The 17,140-nt window shown below is 57.4% G+C and overlaps 1 protein-coding gene across 12 annotated transcripts in view; it reads left to right on the plus strand.

The window, feature by feature from the left end:
* Tns1 (tensin 1) overlaps positions 1 to 17,140 on the plus strand; it is a 248,433-nt gene that overhangs the window by 40,890 nt on the left and 190,403 nt on the right. Inside the window, exon 1 of one of the 12 annotated variants that reach the window (XM_076865457.2) lies at positions 10,372 to 10,562. The exons of the other annotated variants lie outside the window; for them this stretch is intronic. Within the exon in view, the coding sequence (XP_076721572.2) occupies positions 10,560 to 10,562 (3 nt within the window). The 5' untranslated portion in view covers positions 10,372 to 10,559. Of the gene's footprint in view, positions 1 to 10,371; positions 10,563 to 17,140 lie in introns of those variants that run through there. 12 annotated transcript variants of the gene reach the window in all.

Here is a 17,140-nt window from a genome sequence, read left to right on the forward strand (position 1 = left end):
GGCATTTTGGTGTTGGTGCAGAGAACCATGGGAGGTACCTCAGACCCCTGGACACCAATGCTTTTGCTGTTGCTCTTGTCCCCTGGCTTCGTGAGGCTCCTTGGGACAGAGACTACCTAGTTCCTTGTTCTCTCCTGCTTCTCAGACTTGTCCCAAGACTTCTTTGCTCTCTGGTTTTGTCTTAAGACCTAGGCCTGTTGGTGTGGGCTTAGGACTCTCGGTGGGTTTCCTTTATTCCTCCTATTTCCATGCCTCCCCCAATATGGCCAACTTTGACATGGAGCCAGTCCCTGTGGGGCCATGTGAGGGTGGGCAGGGACAGGACAGTTGGGGCTGAGATGGGGAAAGGAACCAAAGGCACTGGAGGTGGGTGATCAAGGACAGGGAGTGGGAGGGGAGGGGTGTGTGTGTGTGTGCATGCGCTCGTGCACATGTGCATACACGTGCATGTGCCAGTGTGTGACAGCAACAGGGACAGGGATGGGGACGGATATCTGTCTGCATTCGAATGAGCTAGTTTCCCAGGGCCTCCGGAGGCTCCTTGTGACTCACTCCTTCCTTTATCTGCATGGATAAAACTCCATCCCAGCCCTGTGCCCCGGCCCGGCTCCAGTGGGGGCTGATGTTGCTGGTGGCGCTCCCCAGCCCAGACCCCCATTCACTGGATAACTCTCAGGAGACTGCGTGGCCCAGGAAAGAGCAGCCTGTCACCTGGGTGCTCTCTGTAAGAGGTGTGACACCCACGTTCCTGTGGCGGATAAACATCACTTGGACTCTCACCGGCTCAGGAGCCAGGGCTCAGGAGTACCCAGGCGTCTGGGCTGGCAGCCAGGGCCTGCTGCAGACATGCTGCCGTTCCTGCCACAGCCATTCCATACCGAGCTTCTCACCCCGGGCCACAGGCCGGGCACATTCCCAGCCCGCTGCTCTGCTCCCTCCTTCCCAAGCCATGTTGCCCTTTTCTGCCTGCCAGGCTGCCTGGCTCGTCCCTCTAGGCCGACTGTCCTCTGTCCCCAGGCCTCATGGCTCTCTCTCTCTCCTCATCTGAATCTGTGGCCTGCTCCTCCACCCCTCTTTGAGGAGGGGCTGCCTGCGCCGGCTCTGGGCCCCTGAGCCCCAGTTCTGCGTTGTCAGAGCCTGACCCTGTGCACCCTGCCCCTCTCAGGTGGTTTTCTCTCTCTCTCCCTCAGCTACCCTGCACTCTGAGCCCCACATTCCAGCCTCTGGAGGAAGGAGGGTGAGGCTTGGCACCCCTCCTGAGCATTCCCGCCAAATCTTCTCTGACCTGGGCGCCAAGGGGCCTGGCGGGCATCTCTAGGTGCCAGCCTCGCCTCCTAGCTCTGTGCCATATCCCAAGACAAGTGGGTGCTTGTCTGATGGTGGCGGGAGCAGAGGGGAAGAGACTCCAGGCTGATTCTGTCTCCTCCCTCCCAAAGTCAGCCCCTGGGGTCAGCCTGTCTGGTCTCTGCTTCTCTCAGCCATACCCCACGTGAGTTTAGGAGGCTCTGGGGAAGGCCAGGGCCTTCAGTCTGTTCTGCATCCCTGTTGTGGGGTCCTGCAGCCATAACGGAAGGTCTTCCCCTTACTCTCATAACAGAGAATCATAGGTTAGTTATAGAATCATAGACCTCCAGAGCCAAAAAGGATCTTGGTTAGTGGTTCTGAACCTTTTGAGGTCATAGATCCTTTTGAGAATCTGATCAAGGCTATAGATGCTCTTCCCAGGGAGATGTGCACACACACACAGCCACTGAACACATGTACAGTGTCATGTCCCTTCAAGCCCACACAGGACCCTGTTCCATCCACCTGCAGAGAAGGGGAGTGACTTGCCCAAAGTCACACAATGAATGGCAGAACCCAGACCACAAGCCAGATATCCTGGCCTACACAAGTGGGAGTTTTGTCCCCAGATACAACTTTTGTCTTCCCCAGACATTGCCTGCAAGACAGGCAGGCCTGGCCACCCATTCATTTAGCATTGTTTCAAGCATTTTTGAGCACCTGCTATAAGGCACGCTTTGAGCTAGGAGCTGTGGACAGGGCAGAGAGCAGACAGGCCCTGTTCTTGCCTCAGGGGGGTTGTCAATCCAGTGGGAGCAATGGAAGCAAACAATAGCACAAATAATTGCATTCCTGGAAATAGTGCTCTGGAGGGAAGGTGAAGGATATCATGGGCAGTGATAACAGAGGGATTAGTCTGGAACGTGCAGAAATGGCATTTCAACCGGAAGCTGGAGTGTAGCAGATGGTAGTGAGCAGAAGCATCCTGGAGGGTGGGAGCAGCATACTTGAGGGTCCTGAGATGAAGGATGGTTTCGAGCTCTTTAAAGGCTTAAAAGATTTTCTCTGACTACTCCCATGAGCCCCACAGGGGTGAGGGTCAGAACTGGGAACCTGGGCAGGAGAGGAAGTCCTTTGGATCAGAGATGGTAAGGCCAGGGAGCCAAGGCTGATCAGAGAAGAAGGATGTAGAGATGGTTTGGAGGTGGGATGAGAAGCAGGAGAGAGGAGTAAGGTGACTCCCCATCCTACAAACATGTTGGCTGGTAAGGCACCATGAGATCTTCCTCCATTTCCGTTTATTGAAGTATTTCATAAATACAGAAAAGTGTACACGCATTCCACTAACCGAACACACCCACATATCCATGGGACTGAGACCCATGGGTCAGCCAAGAAATGGAAACTTGCAGCACCCAGAAGTGCCTCTGCAGCCTCCTGCTGGTCATTAATCCCCTTCAACGGTCATTTCCCCTTCAAGGGTGGTTCACAACGCCAACCTCCAACAGCATAGATTTACCTGTCATGACAATTCTTATAAGTGGAGTGCGTCAGGTGTTCTTTTGTGCCTGACTTCTCTGGCTCAACATCACGGCTGTGAATTCCATCCATGTTCTCGTGTGTGGCTGTAGATGGTTCCGTCCTGTGGCCGATGGTGTTCAATTGTGTGAAGGTCCACTGCTGATTTACCCCTTCTGCCATTGATAGGCCCCCAGTTGTTTCCGGTGTGGGGTTATTGTGAGCAGCTCTGCTGGATGCATGCTTGCTTCCCTGTTGATGGGTGTCTGTAAGACCCAGGCATCTCAAGAATGGGAGGAACTGTTCTATCCAGGGAGCGCTTCAGGTGGTGGGCAAGGGCAATATTCCCAGGGAGGGAGAGAAGGTTCTCTGGCACCCTAATATGTGCCCTTGTAGGACTTCTCATCATTCCTACTGCTTTTCAGGCCCAATGTGGGGCTCAGGAAGAACAGGAAGAAGCAGCTTCACGCAGCTGCCTTGGAGCGAGATGTGGGGGTCTGCTGACCACCTCTCAGCCTTATCCCCTGTCTGGGGACAGGTGTGGTTTCTGGTAAGGGCAGGAGGGCAAGAGGTAGGATAGGGCCACACCTTCCATTTCTTCCCCCTTTCTGGTTGGGCAAGAAGCCAGCTGCTGCCTCCTTGTTTGATGTATGAACTTGCCAAGGGCCCCTGGCACCAGGACAGAGCCTGGTGCCAACCTCAGGCAAGCTAAGGCAGACCCCCGGAGGGGCAGCAGCCTGTGAATGGGAAGTAGAGGCCGCCATCTTCACAGAGGCCAAGTGGCGATGAGGGAAAGGGACCCAGGCAATGTCTAGGGTCCAGATCCCCTTTCTGATTGTCCCAGTTCTGATCCCTAAATTAACTTCCATCCCCAGAGACCCCGGCCCTGATGCTTTTGGCCAGTCCCTCCCTGTCCTGGCCTGAGTAGCTGTAGAGCCTAGAGCAAGAATCTAGACCTCTAAACCCAAGCCAGGAAGGGGGTGGAGGAGCCGCAGCTCAAGTGTTCTTTTTTGGCCAAGGGTAGAAGAGTATGGGGTGCTCTACGGGGTGCTTCTGGTGATACCTATTCATAAGTCTGTCTCTCCAGAAAGTCTATAAGCCGGTGTTTTCAGGCTATAACCAAATTTTAGGGAACTTGGTATCCAAGAAACTTAGAGAAGGACTTGCACACATAGATGCTCTATAAAGGTTGCCCAAGGTCCCACGCCCATGAGCTCACATGCACTTGTGTACGAGAGGACCAGAGGTGGGTGTGAGCAACTGAGTGAGTGTGTCTGGGCCGATGAGTGGATGGTGAGATAGCACAGGTGGAGATTCCGGAAAAAAGAATAAATAACCCAAATGGAGGGCAAGCACATGTAGAAATGATAATAGCAGGGTGGCCTGCTGCACGGGGTGCAGCTATTCTGTCTGAGAAGTGGTGGAGCCCCTTTGATCTTGGGGCTCCACCCAGGCCTGAGCTCCTTGGGCATCTATCAGGAGATGCAGGAGTGGGGATGGGAGCTTGGATGTGACCAATGGGGTCAGGCATGGTTGGAGGTCAAATGGGAATGTGTGCAGGGTGGGACAGAGTGAGAAGGAAGATGTGACGTGGTGACCAGCTGCGGCTGGCAGTCAAAAGGAGGCTGGAGTGGGATCTCTTTCCTCAGGGCAAGTGCTTGCATTTTCCCAGAAACTCAGTTCCTGCCAGCTCCCCTTCTCAGGAACTTCTGGAAATCCCATTTCGTCCCACTTCTTCTGCCACAGCGGAACCAAAAGGAGTCACGAATGGCCTGGTGGGTCCACAGATGACATCCTCAGGGCTCAGTGCTCTGTGGCCCTGGGGCCCAGGTGTGCCGTGTTGGTTCTGCACCCGGGGGAGCCTCTTCAGTCTCCTTGGTCTGCTGGCCTCCGCCCATCCTCCTCTCCACCCAGCTCCCTCACCAGCCGCTTGCCATCTTCTCTTCTGCACAGCCTCCTTCACCCTGAACCTTCCCCCTCTCCTACCCACCCACCCTCTGCCACGCAGCATGTGCAGACATGGTTTACTGAGTGTCTTCGTTTATGTCGTACTGCTGTGACAGGTCCCCTGAGACCGGGGAATTGTGGGGTTTCTTGGTGGTGGAGCTGGAGATGGATCCCAGAGTACTCGACCACTGAGCTACATCTCCAGATACACCCCCCCGCTTTTTTTTTTTTTTAATTTTGAGATGAGGCCTTACTAAGTTGCCCAGGCTGGCCTCAAATTTATGATCCTTATGCCTCCGCCTCTGGAGTTGCTGGGATTACTGGGTAATTTAAAAAAAGTTTGTTTTTTTTTTTTTTTTTAGTTGTAGAAGGACACAATACCTTTATTTATTATTATTATTTTTTATGTGGTGCTGAGGATCAAACCCAATGCCTCACACATGCAAGGCATGCACTCTACCACTGAGCTACAACCCCAGCCCCTACTGGGTAGTTTTTAATGATCAGAAATTTATTTCTCACAGTTCTGGAAGCTGGGAAATGCAAGACTGAGACCTGACATCCATGAGGAATTTCCTGCCTCATCACTTGGGGGAAGATGAGAGAGAGAAAGGGAAGAGAGAGAGAGAAATAGAGGGAGGGGGGCTTCTCTTCCCAGCACTGCTGCATCGGGGATCAAGTTTCCAGCACATGAACTTGGGGGGACTTGTGCAAGCCCAGGCACTGAGTCAGCCCTGGTCCTCCCCTGGGAGGCTCCGGGGGGGGGTGCAGATTATCAAACATCATGCCAACAATGTGCCCATGTGCCAGGGAAGTGTATGTGAGGTGTCACCAGGTTCTAGAACTGGGACCGACCTGTCCTGCCTGGGGAGGCTGGGAAGCCAGCATGGAGGAGGTGACATTTTGAACAGGATCCTGGAAGGTGCGTTCACTGACACAGGGAGGCAAGGCCGTTTCAGTTGGGCCCAGAGGCACGAAGCAAGGGGTGCACTCAGGGAGCAGAAGGTTGGGTGGCTGCAGTACAGGGCAGAGGGGAGACGCAGGGTCAGAAGCCAGGAAAGAGGTGGGTCCCCCTGGCTGTGGAGGGCTCTATTCTAAACTATCCCAGCACAGGGTGGAGGAGGCAGGAGGGGTGGTATGGGCCCTAGACCTGCCGATGGCTCTTTCTCGCTTGGCTGTACCACAGAGGGTGGGGGAGCTGTGTCTGCCTGAAGTCCCTCCTCGTTAGCCAGAGCTTGGCTGTCCTTCCCTGTCCTTGACTTCACCTCTACCACCCCCAGCCCCAACCCAGAGCCCCAGGAACTCAGGCCGGCAGGCTAGGAGTTAGCCAGGCACTCTCCCTGTGCTGCTGGCTCTCTGCCCCGGCTCCTGGCTCTGTTCACCTGCTGCCCAGCCCAGGTGTCACTCCCATGGAAGTTGGGCAGAGGACAGGCCTGGCTTTGTTGGGACCCAGGTACCCGCCAGGCCTGTGGGTCCTGCCCCCACAGGGTGGCAGATACAGAGTGGAGGGGCGAGTAGGGGTGGAGCCTAGGACGTGGGCCACAGCAGAGGACTGCGGAGTCCCCCTGGCTCCCTCTGGCCACAGCCCAGCAGGGTGCGAGGGCTGACAAGGAGTGCTGGCGGAAGGTGTTCCAGGCCACCTTTCCTGCCTCCTCTCTCCCTTGGTCTCCACCCCAGTGTCCCTGCACTCTGCAGGACTGGGACTCTCTGGGACAAAGCCAGCTCTCCTCCTGGCCTCCGGGTCTCCCTTCTGCCTTCTTTCTCTCTGCCAGTCTTTCTTGTGCTCTGCCCCTGTTTCCTCCTGTGTGTTGTCTTGCTACTTTCCAGGACCTCAAGTCCCTTTTCCATCCTCTTCTTTGTCCCCAGAAGCAGGAGGCAGGCAAGGGCGGCACCTCTGCTGTGGAAGGGTCACCTGAGCAGGCATGCACTCTACGCACAGAGGGCGTCAGGAGAGCACTCACGTCAGTTTTGGCTTTGCCACTCAAGGGCTGTGTGTTGATGCATCTATTAATAACCTCTCTCTGCCTCAGCTTCCTCCACTGTCCTAACACCATCTAGAACAGCAAGGGGCATATTGTAGCACCTAATGCAGAACAGCGGTCACCGGTCATTGGTCACCGGTCATCAGTCATCATTGTTATTACTGCTGAGTGACTGTGTTAGTCCAAGTGCTCCGAGGAATAAGATAGGGTCGCATGTGTGACGACTGTATCCGGGGAAATGCCTGCTGGAAAGGAAGGAGCCCAGGAGGCTGGAGAGCCTGGGTTGCAGTGTGAATCTGACCCTGGAGGAAGGAGGGGCCAGGGAGAGGAAGCCTGCCAGCTGCCTGCGTGCTGAGGGCACTCAGCAAGGCTGACAGAGGACCTGTGGGGCAAAGGTGGCTGGCAAAGAAGCGCCCAGTGTCCCAGGAGCCGCTGCCTCAGCGAGGCCTTGAACTTTGCCGGCAGTGGGACTGGGAGCGTGGTGGGTGGCGTGACCTCTGCAAACAGCAGTGGACTTCGCAGCACAGGCCTGCCCATCCTGCTCCCTGATGCAGGGGGTCTACCAGACGCACGCCCATGACATTGTGGAAACACAGGCCTCGGACTCTGAGGGGGGTTGGGAGGGTCTGGGGGTTCCCGAATATCTAGAGTGAGGATGTCAGTCTGTCTGGTTGCCTTCCAGGCCCGTGCTGGCCCCGTCTGATGGCCAGGTCAGCTGCGGGTGGGGGTGGGAGGAGGAGGCTGTCCTGGGAGGTCCTCTCCAGAGTTCAGGCACTGGGGATGACGGGTGGGCAGATGAGCTCACAGAATCATGGCAACAGGATGAGGCAGGAAATGACTATTCTTTGACCCCGTTGTGTCCCCTGGTGTAGTCCTGCTCCGTTCTGCTGGGGGCAGAGCACTGCCCGCCTGGTCTCTGCCACCTCTCCTTTCTTTGTGGGCTGTCTCAGTGCTGAGGGGGAAACTGAGGCCGAGGTGCCCTGGTCAGGGAGGGTCCCAGGTGGGGGAATTCAGGAATCCCCCTGGACAGAGGCTCCCACCCTAAAGTCCATCCTGGGGAAAGTGGGACGCCCAACATTGACCTTGGCCGTCCTCTGGGGCTGGCCTGGGCTGGCCCGAGTGTGGGGCAGGGGTGCCCAGCGCAGCCGCCAAGCTGCAGCACCATTAGGGGAATGAGGTTGGAGCAGGAGTGGATATTTCTGGGCACTGAGCTGAGGCCATCTGTGGGAGGTCGGACCAGGCCCAGTTGGGCCAGACTGTCCCCCCCTGCACTGTCCTCCTCAGCACCCTGTCCCTGCAGCAGGCAGCAGACTGCATTGAGATGTGTGAGGCACCCAGACGGCCTCTTGAACCCCAGCCACTCAATATGCTAAGCAGGGCTAATTTATTCCCTCGCCTCCTCATGGAGACACAGCCAGGCAGCAGGGAGTGGCGTGGCGCGTTGGAGGCAGCCATCTGGGGGACACGGAGAGGTCCTCTTGGCCCTCTGGGACTCCACACTGCCTCCCCAGGATTCTGCTCCAACAGGGGGTTTTGCGGCCCAGGGGAGGGGCAGCCGAATGTGTCCTTTCTTCCTGCCTCCTAGCTGTCCCTGGCACACCACTTGGTGTCTCCGGGGCTCAGCCTCCTCTGCTGTGAAGTGGGAGGTCAGAGCCCCCTCCCTGGGCTGCTGTCAAGAGCCAGCTTCACAGTACAGTCCACGCTCTGCTCCAGGACGCAGGGTGTAGGTGGCCCTCTTCCTGTAACCAGCACTCTGCCCTGCTTGGCATGTCCCTTCTTTCTTTTGTCACCCTCTGCAGTCTGGGAGCCTGAGTCCTGAGGTCAGCTGGGGGTGGGGGAGGAGGAGGAGGCTGTCCCGGGAGCTTCTCTCTGGAGTTCAGGCACTGGAGGTGACGGGTGGGGCAGAGGAGCTCACAGAATCATGGCAACAGGATGAGGGAGGAAAAAGCATGCGCCTGGAGGTCTGGCTGATTGGTGGCAATTGTGAGCTCTACCAGTGGCTAAGCTGCCAGCCTCGGTTTTCTCATCTGGAAAATGGGCATGGTGACACCTACCCTGCAGGGTTAGTGAGGAGATCGAGGTGGCTAAGGTATGTAGAGTTCCCAGCATGTAGTAGGTGCTCCATAAACAATTTTCTTTTCTCCCTGAAAGGGGCCTTCTGGGAGCTGGGGTTGTGGCTCAAGTGGTAGAGCGCTCGCTTAGCACCTGTGAGGCACTTGGTTCGATCCTCAGCACCACATAAAAATAAAAAAATAAAGATATTGTATCCACCTAAAACTAAAAAATAAATCTGAAAAAAAGGGGGGGCCTTCTGTGTCATCTGGTTGACCCCTTCACTTGCTGACTTGGCCATCAGATTTACCTCTGAGACCCTCAGGGGATGGGAATGGGGAGAGCCCTGGGTTTAGGGTCTCTGACTTAGTGATAATGATAATAAATGGCTTTAAAACATCCTCATGTATTGCTCAGGACAGCCCTGAAAAGTGACCTGGGCAGACATTACTACCCTAGTTCACAGACAGGGGGGCTGAGGCCAGGGACGGGTGGCCGGGTCTCACCACTGCCAGTGCGGTCAGGATTCTTGGCCTCATGTCACCTGTTCTGTTAAGCCAGGCAGCCCCTGGGCCTGAACCTCTTAGTGGGAAGGGGTTCCTCTGGTTTTGTGGCCACTTGTGTCAGTCCTCCTGGAACACCCGGCCCTGACCTTGAACCTTGAAGGCTCTGCCCCCTTTTCCTGCCAGAGCTAGGGAAGGGGCGTCTGTGACCTCTACCGTCTCTGGGGATGGGTGGAGCTAGGCTGCTGGCCCCTTTGCGCAGCTGCGTCTCCCTTAGTTGCCTCCAGTGTGTTGGCACTTCTCTGTCCCCACCTCCTGGAAGAGACTCCTGGCCGGGCTTTCTTGCCCACCCCCCTGAGCGCATGAGTCCCATCCCCCATTCCTATTGCAGCCCACTCCCCTCCCATCTCTGCCCTCTGAGCTCTTTAGATGCCTCTGGGCTGTGAGAACAGCCCCCATCTTGCTTCCCAGAACCGGTGACGGGGCATTTCCAGCTCTGGGGTCTCCCCTCGCCCCTCCCCCTCCTACCCCCATTTATCTCCCCCTCTGGGAGCCAGAGGCCCTTTGTGAAGCTCTTTGTGTGGATTTGAGCTCCCAAGGCCAGGCAGGGGGACAAAGGGACACCCCTCTCCCCTTTCCATTGTCCCCTCTTCCCGGGAGGCCCTGTGTGTGAGTGTGTGTGTGTTGTGTCCCAGCTGTCCCTCTCTCTGTCATTCCACCTCCTGTCCCTTTCTCTGTATGTCCTCACTTCTCCTTCCCCTACCCCTTCTCTGTCCCTCGTTTTCACCCTGGCATCTGCCTTCCTTGGCGCTGAGAGCGATGGGCCAGGCCCTGTCTCTGCCCCTAGCTACCAGTCCCGGGGAGGCCCTCTGCCCTCTGCCCCCCTGTCCTGGGCCTCATTCCCCCCACCCTTCGCCCACTCTGCAGGGCTCCCCTGGGGGTGCTGTCTCCTCAGAGCCTCAGCCTTGGCCATGCTCCCCTTTACCCTGCCCGGCCTGATGACCCCGCAGTGGAGAGTGGCCCTGGGTGGCTGGCTGCCGGCTGGCTAAAAATAGACTCGTGTTGGTGTGCTCAGGGCGTCTGGGCAGAGGCAGGGCCACCCCGAGAGCCCTCATGGTTTCCCCAGGGCGCGTTCTGCAGGAGCCCTGGGTGCTCCCCATTTCCCCGCTGCAGTGGGGAGTCTGGAGGGCCCCAGTGACTCCTGGGAGGGACCTCCTGGTGCTGGCGGGGCACACGTGGGCAGAGAGAGGCAGGTGAAGCGCAGGACTCCTCGATGGTAAGTGTGGGGGCCTGAACCTAAGTGCAGCTGGTGACACCACAGGCACTGTGCCAGAGGTCACAGTGGTGGCGCTGGCTGCAGCAGGAGGGAGAGGGGAGCACCATAGGCTCTGGGCAGTGGCGCCGCCTCTGGAAACGGTAGCTTCCCCACCTGGAGGTGCAGGGGGACAAAGGGACATCCTCTCCCCTCTCCTCTTGTCCTCCGTTGCTGGACAGCCTATGCTGGCTGGTGGGCCACAGGCCAGAGGTACCATGCGGAGGAGTCTCACCTGGCAGCAGCCTTTTAAGCTCCGCCCCTTGGCCTCCCCTCTCTTTTTCCTGGCCTCTGCCCACCCTCCCTGAGTTCCAGCCTCCATTCCCTTGCTGGTCTCTAGATTGTTACGAGTCTCTCACTCAGGAGTCCTTGGGCTTGAGAGACGGAGAAGACAGCCTTGCCACCTACCAGGTGGCGAGGAGGGCAGAGCAGGTGCAGAGGGAGCCCAGGCTCAGTTGGGCTCTGTGGGGGCCTCAGGGGCCTGAACGTTATCCAGACAGCACGGTCATCTGAATGTCCTCCCTCACCAGCCTCCATTCTTGGTTCATGGTGACACTGTCTTTATGTCCCCATTCTGTTTCTCTCTCCTTGCACAGTCGCTCTCACTCTATTGCTCCTCAGATTTGGGAGGGGGCCTGGGCTCCCCTGCTCAGTATCTAAACTAGAGTGGCAAAGGGTGATTGATTGCCATTGGCTGTCGGGCTGGGCCGCTTTGTGGGGCTGGCTCTGGTCAGTATCTGTGGGTCTCTCCTCTTGGGTTTGTTGGACACCCAGAGTCCCTACTTTTCCACCAGGACAGGATCAGGCCTGGCTGCCACTCACCCTCAGCGGGCAGACACTTTCCTTTCAGTGGCCACGTTCCCCAGCTGTGCCTGATGGCCGGGCCAGCGTTGCTTGTTCCTTCCAGGACATTGCCTCCTGCCTCCTTCGGGTCAGGGAGGGACCTGGACCCCTGTTGCTTCTCCAGAGTTCTGCCTCCTCCTGATTCAGGTTCCCATTCACCCGCTGCCCGCAGGTAGCCGTGGCCGGTCCTGAGCCCTTGGGGACTGTGCTGTGAATTGGCTGCTTCTTGGCTGTCCCCAGCAGATCAAGGTTCTGCGTCCCTGGGCTTGGGGCTCCCACTCGCCCATCACTCTCCAGACCCCAGAATTTTGACAAGGTTGTCGGGGTGATCATCAAACTATCTAACAAGTGATTCCAGGGACTGGGCTGGGAGGTGGCAATAGGGCTCTGGGGCCCCTGTGGGGTGGGGACTCTGCCCTGGCCTTGAGGAATCCAAGGGAGGCCTGGAGCCTGGTGTGTGTGTGTGAGCATGCGTGAGCGAGCGTGGCCCGGGGCTCTCTCCCTGCTGGATGGAAGCGACTCCCAGTTCTGCAGCTGCAGGGCTGGACCTGCCCCACCCCCATCTGCTCCAGTGTGATGTCCTTTCTTTCCCTCCAGGCAAAGAATTCCCTGTGCTTTAGTGAGAGGAAAACAAACAACAACAGCAAGCCCAGGACGACTGTTTTTGTGGGGTTTTGAAAGGAGACATGTCTGCCCCATCTGCCCCAGTGTCCCCTTCACCTCGCTGGGCTCAGGCCTGCTCCCTGTGAGAGTGGGTGGGGCCCAGGCCAGGAAGACGGCAGAGGATTCCTCCTCTGGTTTCCACTCGCTGGACCTAGATGTGGGTTTCCCCCCACTCTCTTCTTCCCAGGTCAGTTGTCTAAGGTGAGCGTGAGGCCACCTTGAGGCCATTCATAGGATAGTGAGTGAGAGGAAATTGGGCTTGAAAACTGCAGAAGGGAGGAGGTCAGACATTAGGAAGTACTTCCTCATCTGCCAGGGCTTGAAGCCAGAGAGATGGGATGACCTAGAGGCTATGGAGTCTGTCTAGGAAGAACTGTAAAGCCACCGGACCTGACTCCCTGCTGTTGATAAACGGGCGAGCCTGTGGGACTCTCTTGCTCTTTGTATCCACAGAGAGACTCTCCCCTTAGGAGGCAGGGTGTCCTCTCTGGGGGTCATGGGGCAAGGCCCCTGCAGAAGGAGTGGGAGGGGTAAAGGCGTGAGGGTTTCTGGGGACCTAGAAAGGGACCCCAACCTGGGAAAGGCCCCAGGAGGCCTTCTCCCTGGCTTGTGGAGGAGGGTTGGGGTGATCCTCACCTTTAGGTTGGCCCCTGAACTGTCCTCTCCTCCTGGTCAAGATGACCCAGGCACAGAACCCCCTGGCCATCAGCTCATTCACAGTGTTGTGTGCCGGCAATGACATCTAGGTCCACAATGGCCAGGGAGTCCCTCTGATCCCCCTCCCTGTCCGTCAGAGGGCTCAGCCTGTGTGCTCCACCCCTGCTCCCAGAGTCGGAAAGGAAGGGCACTGTCGGCTGCTGGACCGTCACACGGGACTGGCCAGGTGCCGGCCTGGTCGGGGAGAGTTCTGAGGGATGGAAGCAGCTGCCTGGATGGGAAGTGGCCTTGGTGTCCCCCAGGGGATCTGAGATGGCTCTGGATGACAGGAACAGGTTTGGGTTTCTGCAGGAGAATCCATACGGAGGGTGTGGGCCATGAGGTTGGAGATCCGGGCCTGGGGAGGAGGCCCTGCCTGGTTTTCTCCGGAGGTGTGAGGGGCTGCGATGCTGAGACTCAGCTGAGGAGTGGAAAGCAGAAGGCACCACCTCAGCTGGGTTTAGAAGAGGGGCAGGTGGGACGCAGGGTGGACACGGGCCTCTCTGGGAGTGCGGCGCCTCGTTGGAAGTGTCACCTGCTTTTTTATTGAACACTCGTGCTCAGTCCTGGCCCATTTCCTCTTGTTCGTCCTGTGGGGAGCCCTGGGCATCAGGCCGGGCTTCTTCCTCTCTCTCCTCTGCTTGAGAAGCATTCTCCATTCCCCCTCTTCTTGGGTCCCTATGTCCATGGACAGTGGGAGTGGACGTGTTTTCCAGACAGGGGTTCTGGCCCAGGGTTGTGTCAGAGAGCACTGTCCCGTGGGTGTGCGTGGGCAGTGTGAGCTGGCAGACCCAGGAAGCGCTGGCGGTGAACTTGCCCAGGGCACCTGTCCTGGCCCTGGGCTCTTGAGATATTTGTCCGGGAGCTCCCGAGGGCACCTTGATGAATCACACCGGTGACAGGCATTTTCAAATAATTTAATCTGCATGATGACCCCATGAAGTTAGGATTCTCGTCTCCATTTTACAGAAGAGGAAACAGGGGCTCACAGCAGGGGAATGATCTTCCCAAGGTCACACAGAACCTAAGTGCCAGACCCGGGATTTGGACCTGGCCTCTTTGCGGGCTTTGTTCCTGTCTCCTTGTCTTTGGGAGGTCAGAGTAGGGACACTGGAGGCGATGCTCCCCTGTGCTTTCTCCTGGGGTGTTCTCAACAGCTTGGGGAGGTAAAGGCAGACACAGTGGTGCCCCTCCTGCAGATGAGAACACTGGGGCTCCCAGAGGGACTGTGCCCTGAGCTTGTCCCTCCACAGTAGCAGAAGGCCCCTGACGAGGTGGGGCTGGGCTGTCCAAGGGAGACTGCTTCAGAGACTTCTCTCGTCTGCCGGGGCCTGGGCTTGCCCTGTTCTGTCCTTCAGCTCCCAGACAGAGGGGGAATGGAATGAACCAGAAGCTGGATTCAAAGGGATTTCATCGAGGGTCTGGGACCTTTGGGGTGGGAAGAGGAGGAAGTCGAATTATACCATTCAAGCCCGGGAAGAAAATGGAAGTCTGTTGGCCCCAGGGGAGCCTCAGCCTGCAGCTTTGATTCAAGGTTGGGGAGGATGGACAGAGTCCATCCAGGGCACTGAGGTGTCATCTCTCCTGCTTCTGTGGAGTGGTGAGGACTCACATCTGGGTAGGCTTGAAGTCCCCCAGGAACTCGCTCTGGGCCTGACCCCACGGTAGCCTCCTAGGCAGGGGCAAGGGCCATAAGATCCCTGGCCCTGGGTGTCTGGCTCCTGACCACAGCAGCTGCAGCTGGACCTTGGAGGGTTTCAGTTCAGGCTCCCTCTGGGTCAGAGATGGGCGTCCCCAGGAGCCCCCAGCCCTGCTGTTTCTGGAGCCCGGGGTTGAAGCCATGGCTGTTTGATTCCAGGCCTGGGTTCCCTGCCTTCACTGCCCTGGCTGCCCTTGGCAGGTGGGCAGGAGCGTCCACCACCTGCCCACCTGCTTCACCTCCAGCTCTCTCCTGCCCTCTGCTTTGCTGGTCTGGTCTCCCTGTCACTCGCACGGTTCATTTATTTACGGGGTCGCAGCCCACGGCCTCCTCCTCTCCCTCTGTCTCACTTGGGGGCTCTTTCTTTCCTCTGGTCCCCAACTCAGTCTTGCAGCCACCTGGGATCTGTCTCAACCACCTGGCTCCTCCCAGCCTCCTTCCTTCTTCGAACATCTGTAGGGCACAGGCTGAGGGCCCTGGGCTGAGCAGGGAGTGGCCCTGTGCTTGGGTCCTATTCCAGGACCCCCTCCTCACACTGCAGAAACGCAGGGCTGGACATGGGCCAGGGAAAGAGCCCAGTGAGTGACCCAGGGGAAGGGGACAGGGTGGCAGTGAGCTGGGAGGGAGGAGGTCTCAGCGTGGAGGACGGGGGAGGGGAGGCAGTGGCTGGACTGGAAGTGGGTGGGGACCTGGTTATCTGCCTGCTCTGCCTCCCTGCGCCTGTCTGTCCCTCCTGGAGTCTCTGCTGCTGTCTCTGCCTTTGTGTCATCTGGGCTCCGAGGACGGGGAGCTTAAAGCCAGCTTCCCTCCCTGGTGCCTCCCACACCCAACCACCCTCCGTCCAGTGTGTCCAGTTCTCGGTCAGACCAGCCAGTGGGCTGGCTTCCCGGGAGGGGGTGGCGAGCCGGGCGTGGTGATTGTATTAGCTTGTGCAGTGGGACTTCCCAGGCCAGCCCTCCAGGTCCCCTTCCCCGTCCTCCTTCCTCTCTCTCCGCACCCTCCATTCATCTCACTCTCTCTCCCAGTTCCATCCGAATCAATTAGACAGTCCCTGCTTTAATCTCATTTAGGGTCCTGGGCTCAGACCCAGCAGCCCAGCTCCCAGGTCTGCAGTAGTCTCCATGCTGGGCCCTGCGATGGTCAACCCAGGGGTAGCGGGATGACCTCAGGGTCCTGCCTTTCTTCCCCACCTCCAGCTGCCCAGTGAGGGAGGCCTGGCCTTGGGTTCCCCAGTGGATCGATACCCACCATCAGGCCAGTCTTTGCCCCACTCCTCCCCCACCCACCGTTTATCATGTCAGCTGCTGGGTGGTGATGGAAGTCATTTGGAAAGGGGCCCAGAGGACCGGGGATTCTCAGCCTGGAGAATAGAGAGGAGTGGGGGTGGGGGGATGGGGCCTTGAATAATGAGCCGCCAGTGTCTGAAGGCATTTATTGTGCAGAAGAGAGTGACCATGCTATTCTCCTTCCCCAGACAAGGCCGACGAAGAGGAAATGGTCTGGAATCTGAGAGGGAGGGATGGAGGTTAGATATCAAGAGGAACTTCCTGTCTGTCAGAGATCACAGACCTGAGTTAGTGGTGGTGAAGGGAGAGAGGACCTGTGGGCTTAACTCTTTGGGGTGCCTCTAGAAGAAGACATGGCCTCCCCCCACACTCCTCTCTGCTCTCTAGCTGCAATGTTGTCCTGTAAAAAGTCAATGAACCAGAAACGGAGGTCCTATCTAGTTCTTGCATTGAGCCTTGTAGCTGTGTGACCCCTGGCAAGTCACTTTCCCTCTCAGGGCTTCAGCGTTTTCTTTCTCTCTCTCTCTCTCTCTTCTTTCTTTCTCTCTTTTGGATTGAACTCGGGAGCACTTAACCACTGAGCCACATCTCCAGCCCTTTTTTTGTGTTTTATTTAGAGACAGGGTCTCGCTGAGTCACTTAGGGCCTCGCTAAGTTGTTAAAGCTGCCTTTGAACTCGTGATCCTCCTGCCTTAGCCTCCCGAGCTGCTGGGATTACAGGTGTGCGCCACCGCACCCGGAATTCAACGTCCTCTTGTAAATTAGGGGCTGGGGAAGGATCAGATCTTTTTCAAGTTTAACTGGAATCAGCACTGGATATCCGGGAGCTGTTTCAGAACAGGGACGCAGGAGGTCCCTGCTCAGGGATGAGTGGAGTGGAGTGCATGAAGACCTCGTCCTTTTGGCTGCCGTAGCTGCAAGAATCCTGAACATGACAATCCCCGCGGCTGGTGAGCCAGTGGATTGGAAACGGGAAAGCCCCTCTCCCTCCATCCCTTCTTTCCCATGTTTATTGCCCACACACCGGCCACCTGCTCAGTGTTAAGGCAAGTCCTCTGGACTGGCGTTCTGGTGGCGGAGAAGAGATGGTGAAGAAGTGATCAGATACATCCATGACAGGGACAGCGCTAAGTGATATGAAGGACATTCTGGTGTCACCCAGACAGGGATGCAGGGAGTCCAAGGACTTTCATGGGGTGGGCAGAACATTCCCTGAGACCCCTTGCCATTGAAGTCCCAGCTCAGCAGGAACCCTCGTTCTGTTGTGTGGAGAGAGGACCAGGGGCTGGAGGTGGACTTCCGTCTGGTTGGCGGTTCACCCGTGGGTGGAGCTGGCGAGACCCATCCTGGTGCTG

The sequence above is a fragment of the Callospermophilus lateralis genome, chromosome 9 (genome assembly GCF_048772815.1).
Source record: "Callospermophilus lateralis isolate mCalLat2 chromosome 9, mCalLat2.hap1, whole genome shotgun sequence".
Lineage (NCBI taxonomy): Eukaryota > Metazoa > Chordata > Mammalia > Rodentia > Sciuridae > Callospermophilus > Callospermophilus lateralis.